At 43.8% G+C, this 21836-nt stretch overlaps 1 protein-coding gene across 1 annotated transcript; it reads left to right on the forward strand.

Moving 5' to 3' along the window:
- Positions 1–539: 539 nt before the first annotated feature.
- On the forward strand, positions 540–3311 carry B3GALT6 (beta-1,3-galactosyltransferase 6). Its single transcript, XM_009479992.2, has one exon. It carries the CDS (start codon positions 540–542, stop codon positions 1581–1583), a length of 1044 nt encoding a protein of 347 aa, XP_009478267.2. The 3' UTR covers positions 1584–3311.
- The last annotated feature ends 18525 nt before the right edge of the window (positions 3312–21836 follow it).

Raw genomic sequence — 21836 nt, forward strand, 5'->3', positions numbered from 1 at the left:
CCGGCTGGGGAGCGGCCCTCCTTCGCTGGAAACGGCACCGGTCGCGGCTTCCCGGAAGCAGCTGCCGGCACGGCTCGCCCGCAACCAAAATGGCGTCTGGGCCTCGCATGCCCTGCTGCAAGATGGCCGCCGCAAAGGCGCCGTCGTGTGCGGTCAGGTGGTGCCGGGCGCGGCCACTCCTCCTGCCCCCTCCCCCACAAAGCGGGCGGCGAGCGAAGCGGCGGGCGCTGCACACAGCGGGGCCGCGCCGCAGGCCCCGGCGGGCGGGCAGGGACGGAGCCGCTCCTCCTGCCGGCCCGAGCCGGCGCTTCCCCGAGGAGAAGGGGGAAAAGGCAGGAAGGAGACATGAAGCCGCCTCTGAGGAACGGCGAAGCGCGGTGAGGGTTCCCACAGGAATCTTGTCCCCTCTCGGCGGCCGTAAGCCCGGGGGCGGGGCTTCTGCCGTTCCCGCCTAAATCGCCGGGGGGGCGGGGCCTCGCGGCCTGGAAGGGAGGTGGCTCCGGCCGCGGCCCGCTCGCCCCCGTCGAGGCCCCGCGGCCATGAAGCTGCTGCGCCTGCTGTGCCGCCACAAGACGGCCCTGGGCCTGGGCGGCCTCTCGCTCTTCGCCGCGGTGCTGCTCTACCTGGCCAAGTGCACCTCCGAGGGCCTCCGGCCCCTGCCGGCCCCGCGCGGGCTCCCGCACAACCAGCCCGCCGTCCTGCCACCGCGGAGTGCCCGGGGCCCGCATGCCCCCGCAGCCCCGCCGCCCTCCCCGGAGGAGACGGCCTTCCTGGCCGTGCTCGTTACCAGCGGGCCCAAGTACAGCGAGCGTCGCAGCATCATCCGCAGCACGTGGCTCTCGGCCGCCGGCCGCCCCCCGCACGAGGACATCTGGAGCCGCTTCGTGATCGGCACGGGCGGGCTCGGGGCAGAGGAGCTTCGTAGCCTGGAGCTAGAGCAGAGCCGGCACCGAGACCTCCTCCTCCTGCCAGAGCTGCGGGATTCCTACGAGAACCTGACCGCTAAAGTCCTGGCCACGTACGTCTGGCTGGATCTGCACCTGGACTTCCAGTTTGCCCTCAAGGCTGACGACGATAGCTTTGTACGCCTGGATGTGCTTGTGGAAGAGCTGAGAGCCAAGGAGCCGCGTCGCCTCTACTGGGGCTTCTTTTCTGGCCGCGGTCGAGTGAAATCTGGCGGCAAATGGAAAGAGAGCGCCTGGGTGCTCTGTGACTACTACCTACCGTACGCGCTGGGTGGCGGTTACGTGATTTCTGCAGATCTGGTGCACTATTTGCGTCTTAGCAGAGACTACCTGAACATGTGGCAGAGTGAAGACGTCTCCCTGGGGGTGTGGCTGGCTCCCATTGACGTGAAGAGAGTGCATGACCCTCGTTTTGACACTGAGTATAAGTCACGAGGTTGCAACAATAAGTACATAGTAACTCATAAGCAAAGCATCGAGGACATGCTGGAGAAGCACCAGACCCTGGCTAAAGAAGGAAAGCTCTGTAAGGAGGAGGTTAAGCTCAGGCTTTCCTACATGTATGATTGGGGAGTGCCTCCTTCCCAGTGTTGCCAAAGAAAGGATGGCATCCCATGAAAGTCTGACGAAGGAAAAGGCAAAGTGTTGATGGACTCCCTGAGCTTGGTTACTGTTACTTGGGGAGAATCCCAGTAACTAGGGCTTAAAAATTACTCAAAAGATTTTGCACAATTCATTATGTCACAATCAATGAAACCCTGACACTCCTAAGAGCTCCTGATGTGGCATGATGTAGAGGTGTTTAAAAAAAAAAAAAAAGATGATAAAAAGCATGGAAAGGCTCATATGACAGGACCAAAAGCAAATAATAGGTTGCAAAATATGGATAGTACAGAAAATTTGGGGGAGGTAACTTGGATGAAAAGTTGCTGGAAGATTTTTAACAGATTCTAAGATTTATTTGCTAAAGATCATGATGGGCCTTTATGCTATCTATAAGACTGTGAAGCTAGCATCTGCTGTTTATTTCTTGGCAAGGAACAAGTGTCAGTTTGGCAAGGTTTGAAGAGCCTAATGGGGCTGCAAATCAGTTGCTATTGCTGGTAGGAACAGGTGGCTGGTTATTGACACAAGCAGTCAAGTAAAGGGAACAATTTTACCTAGGATATTTGCATTAAGGGAGAAAGAGAGAGTGTTCTTTGGCAAGTGCTCCGATTTACATGAATGGAATTATTAGACCTGTGTAACTTGTCTCTCAAGCTTTTTGTTGTTTTAAAGACATCATGTACATAAATTATCTGGCAGCTACAGAGTAAGTCTGTATTTAGAAAGGTGGATGAGTTATGGTATTTGGCAGATATAGAATATATTACCTTATTTTGGGGGCAAACAGTTATGCTACAAAGCTAGCCTTCAGTTGTTAGGCATAGATATTGTTCTTAGCTTATCCTGCGAACACACTGAAACATTTCCCCTCCCAACAGTAAGTAATCTCGCTGACTACTACGAGGTCAGACGTTGTAGGCTTCAGATTTATATTGTTCTGGATTACTTCTGTAAAATGTAGATTAACAGGACTGGATCAGTGGAAGGAAGATATTTCGAGTTCAGACAAGATTGCCCTAACGTGGGTACCTCAGCTAAGAAAGTAAACTCTGTATCTAGTCAGGAGAAATAGGTTCCCCCACCATCCCAATTCCTGTTTGAGGAGAACCTTGTCTCTCTTTTTCAGGAGCTATGTTGCAATCTAAGGAGACTAATCCCCCAACAGTAACATTTAGATGCCCAAGTATAGACTGTGTGGATTCCCTCCTTCTCTCTAATAGCACCTTATACTGGAACTAAAGATAATTTTACAGGAGGTCTAAGTGAATTGCTCAAGTGATATGTCAGTAAATGGGATTGCGTCCCTTAGTCCTGTCTACACTACAAATAATTCTAGTACTGACAGAGCTTGTCAGCATCAGATGCGGTATTGAACAGTAAATGCAGAGAGGACATTCTTGGCTGTAGAACAGATCACTTACACAATTTCACCATATTACTTATCTTCAAAGCTTTAGGTAAGCCTGTAATTCAAACATTTTTGAATGGCACGTCCTCCAACATACAGAAATACTTTTTTTCTAGTACTAGTACAGAGCTACTGACTTCCAGTAACCTTTGTCAGCTACAGATCTTTCAGTATAAGGAGAGTTTTTACTTTTATGCCTGAAGGGCATTCTTAATTATCAGTTGTAGTGTTTGTCGCACACCGCACTTTCATACAATTTCATTTCTCCTCTCCCTAGGTCAGTGTCTGTTCCCACCTGCAGGAAGAGACAAATTGCAAAGGCAAAAAAAAAAAAAAAAAAAAGGGTGCCAGTATCTCTGTATTTTTGCTTCTTAAATTAACAAGTTAGCAATTCATACCAAAGGAATCAAGTATGTTTTTTTGTTATTCTTCTCTTGTTTTGATTAAATTATTGAGGATTAAGAAAAGTCTTCTGCAGAGGCTGATGATTCTCTATTTTGAAAATTTTAACAAATCTTTGACTTCCTTCTAAAACAAAGTTAAATTAAGATGCTGAAAAAAAAAAGTTATTTTAGCATGTGTCCATTCTCATGCACGCTTATGTATTGACAAATAGGCAGATGTGCTTTTCAGCAAGGTACACTATTTAAAAACAAGAATTTAACAAGATTACAGGAAATTTAAATTGGTTTTAGCATTTAAAAAAAAATACCTATTTGCCATTTGGGGTTCACTAGTATTGTGTGTATATATGTGATTAAATGCTTGTAATGTGAGTATTTATTTATAATTATTGAAAATGTATTATGTATAGGAAAAATAAGATAGTTAAATGTGATTTTAAATTTGTTTAAGGAGGTACTGTAATGGCCATGGGACTTACATATCAAGCAGTGGTTGAATTTATTGGTGTACAAGCCATTATTTGAAGTACTGGGATCTCAACTGCAGATCAAAAGTCTGCTGCATGTCTCTCAAGCTAGTAAGAATGTACTGTTTATCCATTTCTACCAATAACTGTGTTCATGGAAGTTGTTTATGTTGTTGACTTTGACTCTCCCTGCCCACAACCCTCACCCCCCCAAAAAAAAGTGTTTGTCATTGCTGGCAAAATGAATGGCAGAGAAATGCTGGCTCTCCATCTGATATTTGACCCCGTGGAAGACATTATGCATACAAATACTTCATAGTTAAGAAATTCTCTTGAAGAGTTTCTTACACAAGTGTCAGGAATAGAGCGTGCGCCCCGAAGTACCTAGCGTAGCAGACCGCGACAGCAGCCCAGCCCGTTGCCTGCCTCGGCGCACTGCCTGCACGCGTGCAAGATGAAGCTCAAACAACGGTGACTGCTCTTAACACCCTTGATACCTGGATCTCGGTCTGACACAGCTGCGTTATACCCTTTTCTGTTTACGGTTACCCATGCTTTGCTCTAGTTGCAAAACAGATTAACATGGAAGGCTCGACAGATTCTTGTCCTTTGGTGTGCGGTTTTAGTTTTCTTAGTAGACGCCCCCTTACTGCGATTACAGCGCTTAGATTTCAATCCCAGTTAGCTGGGAAATTCCACAAAAGTAAAAGATGAAGTTTTTAGACTTTTTTGGTATTTTAAAAGCAAATTGAATCATTTGGGAGAGAGCAGACATCCCACATCTTCTGTGGGAAAACCCAGAAAATCATTAACTAATACAGGAATTTTTATTTTAGATTTTACTAGGAAGAATTTGCATGTGAAAGACCTATTGATGCTATTTTGAATAATCAAGAAACACCTGTATATTCCATGAGTGAGTCACGAAAGTTTTAAAACTTAAAGTTTCAGTCCAAAATTCATTTTTGAGCCTGTTTTTCCTAAAGCAAAATAGAAAGCACATTTTGAACAACATAGGAATTGAATATTTTAAAAGTAGTAATTAAAGGCTATCTTTCATAACTTCTCAGGGCCAGGTTCCACATTCCCTGACGTCATCTCAGAAGTCTAGTATGTGATGTTTTTATACTTGAAAACCATGAGGTAATCTTTGTCTCTCTTGAAAGTCTGACTTCAGGGGGTCCAGCATTTGGGAGGATGTTTAAGTGCTGCTGAGAAATAAGCAGTTTTTGGTCTTTATAGCAGCGGTATTAGAGTGGAAAGTTGTTGTGAGCCTTACTGAAAATTATCTGGGAACAGATTTATCTTCTTTTTTATAGCCATGATTAGTGGCAATATGTTAGTGATACATTGGGCTTTTTATTTTTTTAAAATAGTGTTTCTGCTGGTTTCCAAGTTTTCCCTTCATAAATACTTTGCATTTTTAATATTATTGTTAGTACGGGGAAAAATTATCACCTTAGCTTTTCTAGATATCAGTGCGTTATGCACTGTAAGTTAGGCAACTGTGTCAAGTCTATCAGCTTATGTTAGCATCCATTCAGGGCTACCGTTGAGTTGATCTGTAACACTGTTCAGCTTTCTGTTATTATTTACAGATTTTTTTTAAACTTATTTTTTAAATCAAGCATTTAGCATTCTACCAGAGCTAATAGGTGCAGCAGACAAATGAATTGTTCATGACGTGTCCTCTCCGTGATCATATCTAAGACTTGATACTGAAATACTTAAAGCTGACAATGGCGTAAACTAGAAAGTTGATTTTCCAGTGATTTTTAAGTTATATGCAACATGACTTAATTACTTTAGTGTGTAAAAACAAATAGCTAAAACATTAATTGCCGTACTAAATAAACCATCAGTTCTACTTAAAAAACCCTCAAGCTTCCAAGAATTCCTATAGTCAGTTCAAGATTTTTAAAAAAAACCCCAACTTAGAAACTACTATTCCTGTAACTGAATACTTTTCTTTTCTGAATGTCTAGCCTTGTTCTTGTGAAGTTTGCTCAAATACAGCTTCTCTGTGTCCTACTTTTGACAAATGTTATGTTTTCTGTAGTTGAAATGCCTCATTTTTGAGCATTTAAGTTTGTATTTCATATCTGTTAACGCTAATGTTTTGGGGGCCAAGGTGTTAGCTTTGCAGATTTGATTAAAAGCCCAGCAGCATGGAAAGGTGATTAAGCGTTGCATTTCTATTCGTTTCTGTTCAGCTCCAGCATCAGAGCTGAAATGTTTTTAGTATTGCTGTACGCTTGGCAAACTGTCAACACTTACACTACGATCTATATATTTTATTTAGAACACACTGCCTGCAAGACTCAAATCTGCTACATGTACCTGTGTGAGATATGCTTTTACCTTGGAACTGGAACTACTTTATGCCAACGTAATATGCCAGTTATTACTTTCTAATACAGACTATTTGGGTAATGTCTAGTAAAATGTGGAAACAGATCAGTCTGTTACTTACAGCCTATGTGAAGCTGAAGGATAGTACGTAAGTGTGCCTTTATGAAACAGAATTAACGTGGGGTACTGTGCTGAGTATGTTTTAAACAATTGAATGACATTGCACATTTTTTGCAGCCACATAACTTTACCATTTGGGGGTGGGGTGTGGCACACAGTTTATTTGCTCAGCATTTATATAGGAAATAAACTGCTAGAAACCTGAAGCTATCTGATGATGAAAACTCTTGGTAATTGCGTAAGCGTGTTGTATATGTATTTATGTCCTTTCATGTATGCCTTTATTGGCCAAAGGATCTGTGTGCTGTGATTTTTAATAAAAGACTTTTGCTGTATAGGTGATTGCTCGTTCTATGTAAGAAAAGATACAAGTGTGGTTATTTTTGTTTTATTATGCCACTGAGAGGCACAGAGAATTGGCTCAGTCTTAAGGAATTGCACAAAGATGCTTCAGTTAACGTCAGTAATGCCGACTGACCAGCATGCCAGAACCCTGAAGTAGCCATGGCCTAGAAGGAATGCCACTGGGTCACACATGTATACATAAATACATGTACCTGTTCATCCATATTTTACCTTGGTTGCAGTATAGGGGCATGACTTAAACCGTAATGCAGTCAGAAAAAGGGGTTTTCTGACTAAAAAGTGTATGATTCCGGCCTTCGCTAAGAAGTGTTTTAAGCAGTTAGACATCCATAAACACCATTGGCTATAGTCCCGTTTTATGTTAAGCAACCAAAATACTAGCAACATTCTGACAAAGAATTGAAACTGTTTTTAATATAACATCTGCTCAACTCCCTTCAACCTTCAAGCAGTTTAAATAGCACTAACTTTTGGCCAATGAAGTAGCTAGTCCCTTCTCTTTAACATGAGTGTGTTCTTGCTCCTGCTGCTTCTGCCAAAACCTTGGAAGCACATTTTGGGCTCTGGCCCAGAGAAGCACCTCTGGTTTTAGCTAAACTAAACCGATCTATTTGGACCCAGAAGCACAAGGTGACTGAGTAAGACCAAGTTGTTATTTCTGATCAGAAGTGTCCTGGTTCTCACTAGCAGTTCTTCAATTACCTGTTACGATTTTTCTTGGCAGTGTTTGTCATAAAGTGCACTCTGACCAGAAAACCAACAGTAATTTTCCCTTTTAATACTATGATCTCAAAGCATCACAGTCACCTCTGACACATGGAAAGCTTTGGCAAATTGAATACGTGGCTAGCCGTATTGATTAGTTCCTAAGCGGAGAGCAAAAGGTACGCTTCTTACCTAGCCCATAATGAGCATTTAACTCATCTGCTCAGTAACATTTGTATTCAGTATTTTATTGCTGTATTTGCTGAGGTAGAGGCACGGAGAAGTAGTAATAAAAATACTTCTCCAGTGCATTAGTAACTTAAAAACACTAAGGTCTGATGAAGATTTATTTAAACTAGAATTAAGATTGCAACACAATGTTTTTGCTGCTGTTTCACTGAAATCAAAGACATCTCGGGTTCTACATACTTAGAAATTCACAGTAAGGATGCATCTAACCTCTAAAATTAGCATATCTTAAGCAGGTTATGATTCGTATTTTTCCACTATGTGGAAGCCTGTGACAAACACCAGCCTTTTTCAAGTGTCTAGGCGTGATACCCAATGCTCTTTCTGCAGAAAGCAGAAGATACAGCGTACCTGGAAAGCCATCTCTAAGTAGTTTAAGTGAGGAGAGGAAGTGCCCAGAGTACCATTCCCTTGAAATAGAGCATTGAAGTTGCAGGCAGTAGGAGCATTCTCACTTAGAGTAACAGGTACTCAGTGCTATACATACAGCACATGTATATGCAGAGTATAATTCAGAACTGTGGTAAGCCAAATAGTAAGATTTGTGTCTTGTAAAATATTTATAGATATGGTACTAGGTAAACACATGCATCTTCATTTTAAGAGAAGCGCAAGTCTGAAATTCCTCATCTACAGAGGCTGGAACAAGGAAGTATTTCAATACTCTGGAATTGTAAAGGCAAGCCAAGTGACCATATGGAGCAGGGGATTTGGATTCCATGACTGCACCCTGGCCTGTAAGCCGTAATTAAATTCAAAATTCCATACTCGCCTCATTCCAGCGGCAGTGGTATTGAGCTTTAATTAAAATTCATAAAGCACTACGATTGCCAAATAATACATGCAGTCTCCTCTTGTACCGAAATAGTAAGTCCAATGGTAAATCAAGTTAAAGAACTCTTGTCAATTAGAAATGCCGTGGTTAAACATGAAAGCCACACTCGGACAGAGTTTGAACCCATCCTCAATAGTAACCTCGGGCACACTGTGTAGACTTGGGGGCCAACAAATGTAAGTCAGCAGATCCCTTATTCCTTTTATCCACATAGCAACTTTGTACTGAAGTTGTTTCAACAATTTTTTGCAATTACTTAGGGTATTTGAAAAACAAGACATCACTAGTAGCTTGTAAGAGATCATACCGTGTAGCCTGTTGTATTATCATGAAAAGATATTTTCTGGTTATATGCACGATACTGAAAACACTAAAGGATTTAACGTAGTTAATGCTTCTGTGTGCAGCCAGAAAAGCGATTTAAGTGTGTTGGTTCTGCTCTAGCCACGGCAGGGATAGTGGTCTACTAATTATCAGAGTACAGAGAAGAAAAGAATCTGTTCTAAACAAGTCAATGAGACAGTTATTTCAAATCTGGCTTGTCAGGTACCTCAGGGTTTACCCTTTCTTCTGGGCTACCAGACTAAAATAGTCCCACCCTACATCTATCTAATCAGATGCAGTATCGTTTTAAAGTCTTTGTCACCACTAGTGCTTCTGCACCCCAGCAGTATCTAAGGTAGGAGAAAACCAGAGCCACAAAAACGATGCTGGATTCTCCTCCCAGTTTACTCTTAATGTGTACGTGGTTTTGAATGTCTAGGTCACGATGCAAACTCAGCTTTAATCTACATTTGGCCAAAAAGCAATTCATGTATCGGTAAGAGTGGATAAGGAAATTTGACGTCAGCAATACCGCACACTATTCAGAGTCTCTGCAATAATCGCATCTGGCTAAGCACTACAATCAAAGTGTCCAAATGTACTCTTGGGTAAAACTAAAAAACATTCAGTGGGAAACTCTTGTATTCCTCTACCCCAGCAGTTTCTCAGGTGGTCGTGAAAGAGGGAGAGCAGAGCGCAGTACCAAGGAGGATGTTCCTAGTGGAAATAGAAGTGCGTTCAGCCGTGCTGTGCCAGCATACCCCAAGGAGAAAGGGCAGTGCAACACCCTTTGTCCTTCTTTTGCCACTGCACTGGGATGAAGGGGTAGTGTGCCTCAGAAACAGAATCTAGCCTTCAAGTCATCAGCATTTCTTCTGCAGCTTCTCAGGTAACAAGGAGACAGCCACATCAGTGCAAGAACAGGGAAATGGCCTTTTGACCCCAACTCAAGGTCAGGACAAACGTTTTTATTCTCCTTTTCTGAGATATTTATTCACACTGCTTGGTGCCTAGAGTCATGCTAAAAGAATAATCTTTCATTATAAGTCTCTATCAACTCCTACAAGTTTCTGAGGAACCCAGGAGCAAGTGGATTGGACCAGATTAGTTGGGTTTGTTCCTTTTCTCCCCACGCACAAGTTTGCTAGGAGGCACCGTGCATTATGCATTATTTGCTCTACTTGGGACCTAGCCACTCTATATCTTTAAATTATTGTCTCTGGGATACAGCAAGTTTTCATTGCTCAAAGCTTGTTTCAAATTCAGTCGTCTAATTCCAAAGAAAGCTAATTCAGAAATTATTCTAAGGCCAAGCAATCTAAAGTAAATAAAGTCACATGTATAAGACCTTGAATCTAAGATGAGTTATTTTGTTACATGATGTAAGATGTTTTCGTTCCAACACAAATGATCAAATTGCTACCGAAGTGAACATAAGGAGAAGACTGACAAATAATGCAAATCAAGTGAGCTAATTCAAAACAGGCTGCCCAGGTCATCAACCAAAGAATATATATATATATATATATATATATATATATATAAAGATTTCTGCCAGTAACCAAGAAAGTTGCCTAAAAATAGAACTCATAGATTATAGAAAAATACCGAGACAACCAGTGTCCAAGGGCATACAGTGTTTCAGTTTTACAGTGAAAACAAGGCAGCTCAGAGGGGAAGCGACTCGTCCAATATCACATAGGAAGCTGGCAACAGATCAGAAGCTAGAAACAGGTAGTGGTGCTGTTAGGCTAACGCCCTCCTCTTACTAAGGAGAAAGCTGATGATAGCTTTCCAAATCTTACACGCAAGCTAATCATAAGTTCTTCCTGTCAAAAGGAACATGCCAGAACCATACAAATCCAACAGATTTTCGTCCTGTTTGTGACAACAGAACTAAGCCGTCTAACTGTCCCTTGGTTTTATGGTATTTTGTTTCCATCTGTAACATCCCCAAGTCATGGATATCTAGACACTCTTAGCAGATTGTCAATGAGTTACATTAGTAATTGTCAGCCTTTAAGTCTAAGATTGGCCCTTCAGATGGCTTTTCATCAAGTACTGGGGCTATTAACCCCATAGCAGGTTCTTACAGAGCAAAAGAGAAGCAAGCAAGATAAGGCTAAACTAGTCACATCAGCTGAAGGTTTGCAGTCAATGCACAACACCAGATAGTCAAGATACCTTTTCAGAGAAGTGTGAAAGCTTTAACCCCACCCCTCCCATAACACAGAACTCCAGAATAGACAAGCAATGCATTGCCTCTCCTCTAAATCCAAACCTGCCCTCTTTTGCAACAGCCCAACTGTTAGAGCAGCACTGTCCAAAGACCGTCTGCCCAAGAGCCAAACCAAGCCTTTCAACTCACCTACCGTACCTTTTTTTCCAGGAAGACTGCGAATAAAAGCCATTTTCCCAGTGTCACTTCCACAGGATGATGTCCATTATCACAGCTCAAACACTCCACACCAAAAAAACCCCCCAGAGCTCTTCTTGCTGCTTTTGTCAAGACCAGTTGGTCCTCACCTTATTACTGACCTCAGGGAATCAGCTGGGAAGCAACAAATCAGCTACACATGAGGATTAGGCCCAACTATTTTAAAGGGACATCCTCACATGGGTGTTATTCATCTGTTTGCCCTGATACCATTAAAATGTGTCTTCCATTTTTTTTAAAATGCATTTTCATCCAAATTAAAATCTTTCACCTACGTCTAATGAACTCACTTCTTTTTGCATCTTTGCTAAAAAGATTTAAAATAAGACTTTGCTTCTATTTTTTTCATCGGCAATTCAAAATAACTTTCAAATTTGTTATTGAAATAGATCTTTGAAGCAAGGTCCCTATTCCCAACTCTCCATAGTTTTCCTGTTTACTTGCGCTGTACAATTCAGTCACTAGATGTCACTGTGCGCCTTTAAGAGCACATAACGGGATGTTTCCCTTGAGGAAAAAAAAAAAGGATCAAAGCAGGAACCTAAGCAGTGTCGAAAGACAGTTGTTTATGACTAAAATCTAGCTGTGTTCTCTCATAAGTATCTGCTGTTTAACACAGTCTCAAATGGATAATCGGGGAGAAAAAGAAAAAAGTTTTCCTGTTCAGAAATGGAATTCTGAAGGAATTACTGAGGATTGTTCCATGTAATTAATGATTGATAATGCATACCCAGATTTTAAAGACAAGCCTTTGCAGAAGCCCACAAAGCCCCCAAAACGGGAGAAGCACATTAACTACAAACAACGACCCATATTTTGGTCAGTATGATAGTGAAGTTTAGACACCATTTGGGACCTACAATAACTTGGGATTATGGAAAGATAACTAACGGTGCCTGTTATGGAAAAATATGCAGCTGTGATTTGCCAAAATCTTCGGATGACTTTTTCTTGTCTGTGTATGTTTGTGGTAAAACTGGCCAAAAATTTTACATCAAAGGACTCTATTGTCGTTGGGGGAGGGTTGGCAGGTGGAAGAGAAATAGCTTTTCAGTGAAGTGGACATTTTTTATAGAAGAAGCCAAAACAAACCAAAACCCTAAGTCCCCGTGCTCCACCCACCTCCACCCCCAATCAAGTTTTTCTGTGGTTTCATCATCTGAAAATACAATTGATTTGTCAAATTTTGTTTTCTTAAGGGAAACCCCGGTATTTGATGCTGAAATTTAGGGAGTGCAGAAAGAATTTTGAAAAAGCAGAGTTAAGAATGAGTTATCAATGCTTACGCGTTATTGCAGGGGAAATGAATATTTGTTCTGAGTCAGATTGCAGAGTTCTTAATTCTGAACAGCACCCCGTCAGTAAAACAACTCTCCTGTGAATGCAACAGCATTTCCAGGGAAATACTGAGCAGCTCTGAGAATCAGGCCCCGTCTCCTGCTTTACTCCTGCTTAGATAAGTGAGCTCCAGAGCACAGCAGGCAAAGCGGAGCCACGGTGGGTTCCATGCCAGTGTCCCTGCCTGGCTCTGTCCCTGCCGAGGGTCCCACTCAGGTCACCCAGGGTTTCTGGCCAGGCAGGCTGCAGTGCAGGAATACTGCTTTATGTCTTGGTGGGTATGGAGTGGTACAGCTCTGGCCTCGTTCCTCCGCTCCTGTCGAGCTGTCATAGCCTTGGGCTTTTATACCCAGGTCACAAACATTGCATAAAATCCAAACTTCAGCCGTACTTTCCACATCCTCTCCTCTTTCTTTTTATTATCGGTTTCAATGAAAACATGGAAAAAAATGTGGAAAAATATAGACACTGATTCATGTTTTGATGAAAACTCAAAAAGCCACAAGCCCGCACATCCAGCCACTTGCTGCCCACTATTTGACGATCACTCCGGCCCTGATTTCTGGAGACGCCAAGGCAATCACCTCTGCCCGGCACAGCAGCCTGCTTTGGCAAGTTGGCAGGGAGGCTAAAGAACGTCTAGTCATTTAAGGCCACAAGCCCCACCTTCTGGTGGTCCATGTCATTCCCGGCTTTGCTTGACAGCCAAGATCCAGGGAATGTGAGTCCTCTTACAGCATCTGTTTATTTTCCAGGCAGCAGGCTGATGTGCAGTACTGAAATCTAAAGTGTTGGACAAGTAGAGAAGTTCCACACAAAGAGCCTCTAGTGCAAAGTGCACCCTACATAAGCAACAGAGGGGACAGGAAAATTAATAACACCGTGTTTTTTAAATAAAGGAAAACGTTGTTGTTGTTGCCAGTGATCAATTGATTTGGGATAGCGCCAAATGGCTCCAGTTGGCTTTGAAGCATCATAGCACAAGACACTGCAAAAACATTTATCCAGAACAGATCCTAGCCACAAGAGTTACAAATATTTACTTTATATATTTACTTTAGGGAAGGACTCAAGCCAGAGATAGTAGATCTTGATTGCAAACATACCAGCAATTGAGGTGCTAAGAACTGGAGTTTTGGGTCTAATCTTTCTGATCTTATCTTGTCTAATATATTTGTCTTTCTTTCCATGCCTTGACCTCAATAAAACAAGCATTCCATGCACTGGAAAACCACCCCCTATAAACGTGCCGTGCTGAGCTCCAGGTCTCAATCTATGGCTCTGCTAAGATCAAGGAGGCCAGGAGCTAACCCAGACTTAGATTTTTGGTATCATTTGTAGTTCCTTAGATGTTTACACACTGCATGCTTGCGTGTGCAATTTTCTCAGCTGTCTCTGCCCTAATTTGCAGCTAGTCTCTCACAGTCCCTGGCAAGTGGTTTCTCTGTGAATGCTACACTGTGTCCCTTCCTAAAAACAAATCTTGCTGACTTTGGCTGCAAAAAATGTTAGGGCAATCTTCAGCCATACAGGGATTTTTTTCCCAAATGTGAGGTGCTGCGCACAAGAAGTTAGAAAAGTTATAGCTCTTCTGGTTTTCTTTACCATTCCTAATCCCTGATTTCATAGGGACTCCTGGCTACGAAGATGTTTGGTGGGGTTTTACCTTTCTTCTCTGACTTGTGTTCTAGCGTACTGTTCTGCAAAGTTTTTCAGGGTGCTGGGTCACTGGGCTGCTGCTTCTTGCCCTATGGCAGAGAGCAATGGATGGCTCACCATGGCAGCGGAAGGCTGTAGAGAGACAGAGAGGAGAGATTCCCTCAAGATGTGACTGAATGGCAAAAGGGTGCCCTAGCCAGAGGCACAGGCAAAAGGGAGAAGAGCTCCTGGCGATGCACTGTGAATGGAGAGGACAGCCTGCTCTCTGCACCTTCAGATTTAAAGAGTCAGGTTAGCCAGCTCCTTAACCAGGAGCTGGAAGATGCAGTTACTCCTGGAACCCTCTCTCTCCTGGAAGTGCAAAGTAACATCTACTCTTGAGTGCTGGAGCAGTAAGCTATCGGTGCTGACTATTGGTTAATGCAGCCTGCAAGGCTGGGCACTTTTTCGTTATGAAGGCAGAACTGACCAATTAATTGTGGTCATGACTCCTGGAGCCTACCATCAGATTAGTCTGCAGCCATGGGCACGCCTGCCAAACCATGGTCTGCATGCCCCGAGTTCTTAATGTGCTGTGCCTCCATTATTCCAGCAGAATCCAGTAGAAATAGTTCTTAAAATGAAACTAATAACTACTCCACGCCTCAGTTTCTCCCTCAGTAAATTGATAATAACATTACGTCTTCTCAGGGCACTGTGAAGCAAAGCTATCAAAGGCCTTTGGGATCCAGGCACGGCTGGACTTAGGAAAGTGCCTGATTATCTTACACTTTGTATAAGTCCAGTCTGGCTCCTGAAAAGCTTCATCAAAGCAAAACCCATAGCTGGAAGGTTTATGAGGACAGGGAGAGGGGTAAGAAAACAATAACCAAGATCTAATTTCTTAGGAGTAACAGATAGTCCCAGGAGGATATAATTGAAGTCTAATAGCTGCAGATAAGATCAGACTGAGTTGCTATTTTCAGCCAGTCTCAGACATCAGGACTGGAGTCACCGAAATAAATTCTAAAACCTGAGACAAATGAAATGCAGTGATCAGGAAGCTGCAGGGTCCCAAAGAGCAAGAGACAGCAAGAAATACATAAATATTGCAACTGGGTGGAATCAGCCACTAGGCAGGGATGTCCTGCCCCAGTTGTCCTAAGCACTGGGGTCACTAAAGAAGAGACAGATGCCTGTTTGGGGAAGGACTGAGATGAAAAGGAGGAATTCGAAGGGGTAAAATTACCTTGATTTTAATTCCAGCTGTGACAAGAGGAACTTTATCCTCATTACAGTGCACCAGCACCAGCTCTCTGCTCCATTTGCTTTCAGAAAAGAGTGGGGCACAACCACAAAAGACCCAGAGCCATATTTAGCCCAGGGAGTTGCTCTGGGGTGATGGGTAGGAGCCTGTAGAAGTGGGCAATGCCTGAGGGAAGTCAGTGTCTCCCGGCCAGGCACCTGATCACCGGGCGGTGGTTCCAAATGAGCTGTACAGATAACTTCAAAGATCACCAGGGTGAAGACTAGTGAGACTAGTAGGGATAAATTTTGCATGGTCATGGCAGGGAGACCGCAGAATTGGGAGTGGGGGACAATTTTGTTTATTTGGCTGGGAGGAGGCACTTACCCTGGGAAGAAAAAGGAAGGCTCGTGACGAAAGGCAATGGGATCTCAGAAGCCCACTTCCTATGTTATGAGCCATGAGATTCCTGGGTGCTACACAGCATCCAGCCACCTGCAGGTCATGCAAATGAGTGCCCTGTTTTGAGAATTCCTTCCTCTGCTTCTTGTTTGGTGCCTTGATCACCTACTGTAGTTGCCTTAATGTGCCCATAAGCCTATAAATCCTTGTCTGAGGACCCCAGAACACACTCCTTGCACTGCCAAGGAAGGGGGGTGTGCCTTCACTTGCCTCTTTCCAAGCACAAGCTACTGAAAAGCAATATGGTCAAGGGCCCAGGGACCTGGGCTTGTTTAGTCTGGAGAAGAAAAACTGTGGAGAGGCTACTAGCAAGCTTACAGTACCTGTGAGAAGTTAGCACGAAGACAGATCCAGGCCCTTCACACTGGTGTATGGCAGGAGGACAAGAGACAATGGGCATGTTGAAATAAGAGAGGTTCAAACTGGGTTAAAAGAAAGTTTTTTCATCACGCAAACAGTCAATAATTGGAACATCTTGCCCAGAGAATTTGTGCAGTCTCCAACTGTGGAGGTTTTCAAAACCCAGCTGGATAAAGCCCTGAGTAACCTGGTCTGCCCCCAAAGCTGACCCCACTTTCAGCAGTAGGTTGGACTAGAGACCTCCAGAGGTCTCTTCCAATGTTAATTATCCTTGGATTGACAGCAAGTCTGCCTCCACTCATCCTTGGCATGTGTAGAGATCAGCCTTAGCCAGGGCACATGACAAATGAGAGATTACATCACCAGGCAGGGGAATGCTTGGGAAACATCCCATTGCTTGCCTTACATCAGTTCCACGTTGGCTCGTGCAGAGAGCACCCCACCCAATCCATGTGGATCTGTTCACTCCCTACCTCTGACAGCTTGTTTATTCCAAAGCATTTGGCTCTCAATGCCTTGCAGATGAAATAAGAGATCAAAGGCCCTAATTTCCTTTCCTCCCACTGCATTCCCCTTCCACATTCAGGCTAGGACCAGGGATTTCTTCATGGTATGGGAAATGCAGTTTTGAAGAACCCCTAGCAAAAGAATAGGCACAAGCCAGGAGCAGACTGGAAGTGGCTGCAGATTCCTTGATTGGGGAATTGTAAGAGGCTGAATTAGAAGCAGTTGGGAGTAGGATTATTCAGAGTCAAGAAAAAAGACAGGTTCAGAGATATTACTAAACAGGTACAAAGCTAGTTGGAAAGTCCTGTCCTTGCAGATGGGATTAGAAGTGCTAGGCCAGTTCTTCTATGAACACTAGGAGCTGAAGGGAGCTACTTCCATTAAGCTCAGATACTAAATGGGGCTTCTCTTACCAGAGAACTTCCCAGGCTTGACCTATCCTCACAGTAAACAGGTTAGTGCTATGGAATAATTGCAGAGGGGAGCTGAGGCACAGGGAGACAAAGATGACAACCATATATCATCCCTCAGATCCAAGTTGGTCTCCTACTCTACAAGCATGACACGAGCCAGCTGTCTCAGGAAGACGGTATAACCATGTTAGCATGATGCTGAACTCAAGATAATCAGCCTAGACTCCCAGCCCCAAAAGTTAACAGACCACCACGGACACTCTGCCATTGTTGGTCAGGAGCAAAATCAAAGAACCGAGCCATGTTTTTGCGGTCCCACCCAGGCCCCCAGCCTGCTGTGGCATCTCTCCTTAGGCTGCGCAGCAGCAACACTGAGGTCTTGAAGCGTCTCGGTGTCCCCATTCCTTGAATTATTCAGAATGTGTTCTTTCTTCTGACTGAAAACAACCTGTGATTCGCTGCTTTCTTTCTAAGCAAACACACAACCCCTTCCATGTAATCAGAGTTTGTTTATCTCGCTGCTTCCCCTTTCATGTGAGGCCTATGGCTTTCTATTTCTTTTCAGGCATCAAACAGTAATTTCACTTGGCTTTTGTCAGTGAAATGGGCTGGAACAGAGACTCATAAACAACTGGATCAGTAACACTGATGTTTATTTAAAAGGCAGTTATGATTATTTTTTTTTCTTTTTTGCTGTCATTTTTTAACTCTTGAAACCCAGCATCTTTCTGCAGCTGTGTTGTTTCCTTCTCTGGCTTTACAGAGCAAGAAACCTGAAGGAGGAGGAAACAAAAAAATTAAAGATAGAAATTAGGATAAAATGATCACTTAGTAATCATTGATCCTTGGGAGTCAACCCTGCAGAAGTCAATCCTGCATTTCACTGGCATTGCACGCTTAATAATGAGTGCATGAACCTGCATTTGGAGGAGCACGTGCTTATTTGTGAATGACATTAGACAGCCAGGTTAGAGGGAAGGAAGTGTAAGGAATTTTTTTTTTTTTTCCCTGGGCAAATCTAGAACAAACTAGCAAAATGAGCTTGGGCAAACAGCATTTTAATGTAGCTGCACTGGGTAAGAATCACAAACTGAAGATTGTAGCACAACTTTGGCAGGGACTAGAGCCCTGCAGAGCGCAGCCAGAAACGCACCTGGATTTACAGGCCAAACTGGAGAAATTGTTCTAATATTACTGTGCTTTTCCTTTGAACATTTTGTGACTACAAAGACTATCTTTCAGAGCTTTCTTCTCGTTTCCACAAAGCAGGTGGAAATGCAAAATAAATGCCTGTGTTTGGAGGCTTGTGCAGGTGCTGAAGCAACACAGACTTCTGCTGGGCAAATGTGTTCTAGCTCAAGCCTACTGTCTTATCATTTCTCAGCTCTGATATTTGCAGGCAAGAGTCCAACAAATGCCATTTGCTACAATGCCTGTTGTTACATGGATGCCCCCGTTAGATGGTGGATTAGGGCTGTTGAGTCTATTTTACCTTGACTGCCTAAGAAAGCTAATGTGTTATGTCTGCCCAGCCCCAAATCAGCTCTGGAGATCCGTAAGTTAAACACTGCAGCATCCTACTGATGTACGCTGCCTCTTTCTGAAGCTTTCAGATTCACACAGAACATTTTCTTGTCCTTGGGGAATGTTGGAAAGAAAACAGTGTTGTCGATAACTGTGAATTGCACTAATTGGGATATTTAATACTTGGTTGCAATTGCACTGGTGCTGAAACCATCATACCCTGGTTATAAAAGACCCTAGTGTCAGAAATACAGTAGAGTTTTTCATGCCAACTGCTGTTCTGGGTTATGGCTCCAGTCTGGCTGCATTGCTTGGTGAAATATGTTATTAGAAAATTAAACCAACAAAGGCAACGTTACAGCAATGTTCAGGCTGAGCCCAACCCACAGAGTGTTGGGACATTCATCACAGAGCAGGGAATTGCATCCTAGGTCAGCCTAGATGGTGCGTGCTAGCCCTAATCCTGCAATGGGCTGAGCACTCCCCGGGCCTAAAGGCTTCAGGGAATGCGATGGTGCTACATCACCCTGCTCCCCACAGGGCTGAGCCCCCCCAGGCACGATGAACCCCCCCATCACAACGCCAGCCCCAAGAGAGTGGCTTAGCACTCGCCGACCACCGCCGGTAAGCTGACCCGTCGCTCTTCTTCTCAGAGGAAAAAGGCTTGCGTCCTGCTGGCTCAGGGCACAGGCTAGGAAAGGAGCAGATGCCATTTGCTTTCTCTCCTCTGTCCCTTTCCCCAGCAGCGTGCTGAGACATGGCACCCTTTAATAAAGCTCTTTCTACGTGCCCTGTTCTCTGTGTAGGGCCGGAAGGGGCCCCTTGCAAGAATGCTGGCATAATCCACTGCTTAGAGCCCGTTCAAAGGAGGGTAGCTTTGCCAAGGCCACCAGCAAGCAAAAACCATTTGCTCTTTGCAGGCTGGACTGAACCCACTGAATCCTTTCTCAATGGCTGCCCAGTACTCTTGTGCTGGCCCAGCATGGATCTGAAGTCACTACTTAGTGGTAGAAGAGGCTTCATGGTCCATTAGATTGTGTGCCGTTTAATCAAACTCCCACCACGCTCACTCCACGCACTACAGCTGACACATGGGGCTTTCTTAGCTGAGCCAAAGCCTACTTAAGATGCATGAATTTCATTATCAGGAGTAAAAGAAATTTTGTCACTCCCTATGCTGGACAAAAATTGATTTTGCAAGCATGTGTGTGCTTAGTCCAGGGGGCTGTCTTTGATAAGAAATAATTTGTTAACAAAGGGAGGTTGGGTGCTGAGGGAATAAATCAGTATTTGATTTAGTATTTCCTCTGCTGAGAAGCAGAATTGATTGATCCGCTTTGCAGTCTGACTGATTTTTAGAAACTCCACTATATTGAACGCAACTGATTTTTTCTTTCCTCCTGTGTACTTACTTGCAAGAGCTGTAAAACAGAGAGCATGAAAGAGTATCATCTTGCAGTCATCAAACCTAGTATGCTTTTTCTCTCTCAAATTCTACAATGCCACTCAGCCAAACATTCTGCAGAGGTGGCTTCAGAGGCCAAGCCAGAGAACCTTCCAGCAGTAATCTAAACCTCTTCCAGTGGGGTTTATGGGTGAGACAATGACAGGCAGTGTCCTCTGTGTGGTATGGCACTGCTAGCGGGCGCCGTGGTAATGCTCTGATTTATACATTCATTTCCTACTCTCATCTGTGGTTTTGAGTCCCCAGCTCTGTAGCAACATGCTCTGCACAGGGACATAGGCTCACAGAGGAAGGGTGGAATAACACTGATGTGTGCAAGCAGTTTTTAAAAAGCCCACAAAAAAACAAAACAAAAAAACCCCAACCCCCCCAAAAACCCACCACAACAAAACACACAACTCAAGAACAACGACTTTTTTCTGTGTTGTTGCAGTTGCAAGAGTTATAGTCAAAGAGGGGACAAGATAACATCTGCCCAACCACAGCAAAGCAGTGAAAGCCCATGGCTGTGGATGAAGAGTTTCCCAAAGTTAAACCGTAAAGCACTCGGCTCCTTTTTGTTGGAATTAGCCTCTGCAGTGAGCACAGAAATAAACTCTTCTCATTTCAAATTATAAGAGAAAGAGGAACGCAAGGGACAGGAATCTGAGCACTGAACAAGAAGCCTGAACAGCCAGGCCATGCTGAGAAAGAGAACCCCATAAAATCTTCCAGGAGGCTCCCCTGTGCAGCCAGTAGTGCACACTTCTCACGTGTGAGGGCACTAGTGTGTTTTTAATTGGGAACAGGTTTACTCTCAGTTCCAGCTCATAAGCAGATGCGAGGGAATAAAAAATATGGAGGTTTAAATCTGACCACAGTACAACAGTTCTGTTTGCAAAGACATCCCTTAATGAGCCCCCACTAGGTATGGCAGAAAGGCTTTTGAAAAAGGAAGGGTTGTGATTAAACACCAAGGAGGAGCTAAATCAGATTCTGATTTCAGTCTCTGCCATACATACCTGGAATCAGACTTGCAAAGTCAGTGGTGTTATTTGAGAACTCACACCAAGGTTGTCGAGAACTGAATGTAGGTCATTGTACTAAGCAGAAATTGGCCCAAAAATACGCTCCTCTTGACTGAGAGCCAGACACATTCTAAGGTTGGTTTCGGGGTTTGGGGTCATGTTCAAATCTGGTTCAGAATCCAAGTCCAGTGGCACTGCAATCTTACGGGCCTCGTATTGAAGGAGAATTTCAAATAGTGTTCTGAGATGTGAGACTTCTGCCGTGCTGAGTGGCCTAAAACTAGGCTGTGTGGAATGTCCTAGCATCCCCAGCTCTGGCTGCCCATGTCCGACCTAATGAAACCTCCATACCTGTTGTATTTCTCCCCCCTCTCAACATTGCTGTAGCAGAATTATTTCCCTGCGTTTCCAATGCCAAGATGCAGGACTAATCCCAGCAATGGCCAAGAAGAGGTTAACTAAGCACAGATGGAGGCTAATATATGTATCTCCACGTATCCTTGCTGAGGCAACCCGGATTACTGTTCCTGTGTAAATAAAGCATAGTGACAGTGGGTGGTCAGCTCCCATCCAATCTGCTATAAAGCATCAATTTTCTGGGCCTGGAAAGACTCCAACCATGTTGGCCTGATCTGAGA

Source organism: Pelecanus crispus, chromosome 15 (assembly GCF_030463565.1).
Source record: "Pelecanus crispus isolate bPelCri1 chromosome 15, bPelCri1.pri, whole genome shotgun sequence".
NCBI classification, from domain to species: Eukaryota; Metazoa; Chordata; class Aves; order Pelecaniformes; family Pelecanidae; genus Pelecanus; species Pelecanus crispus.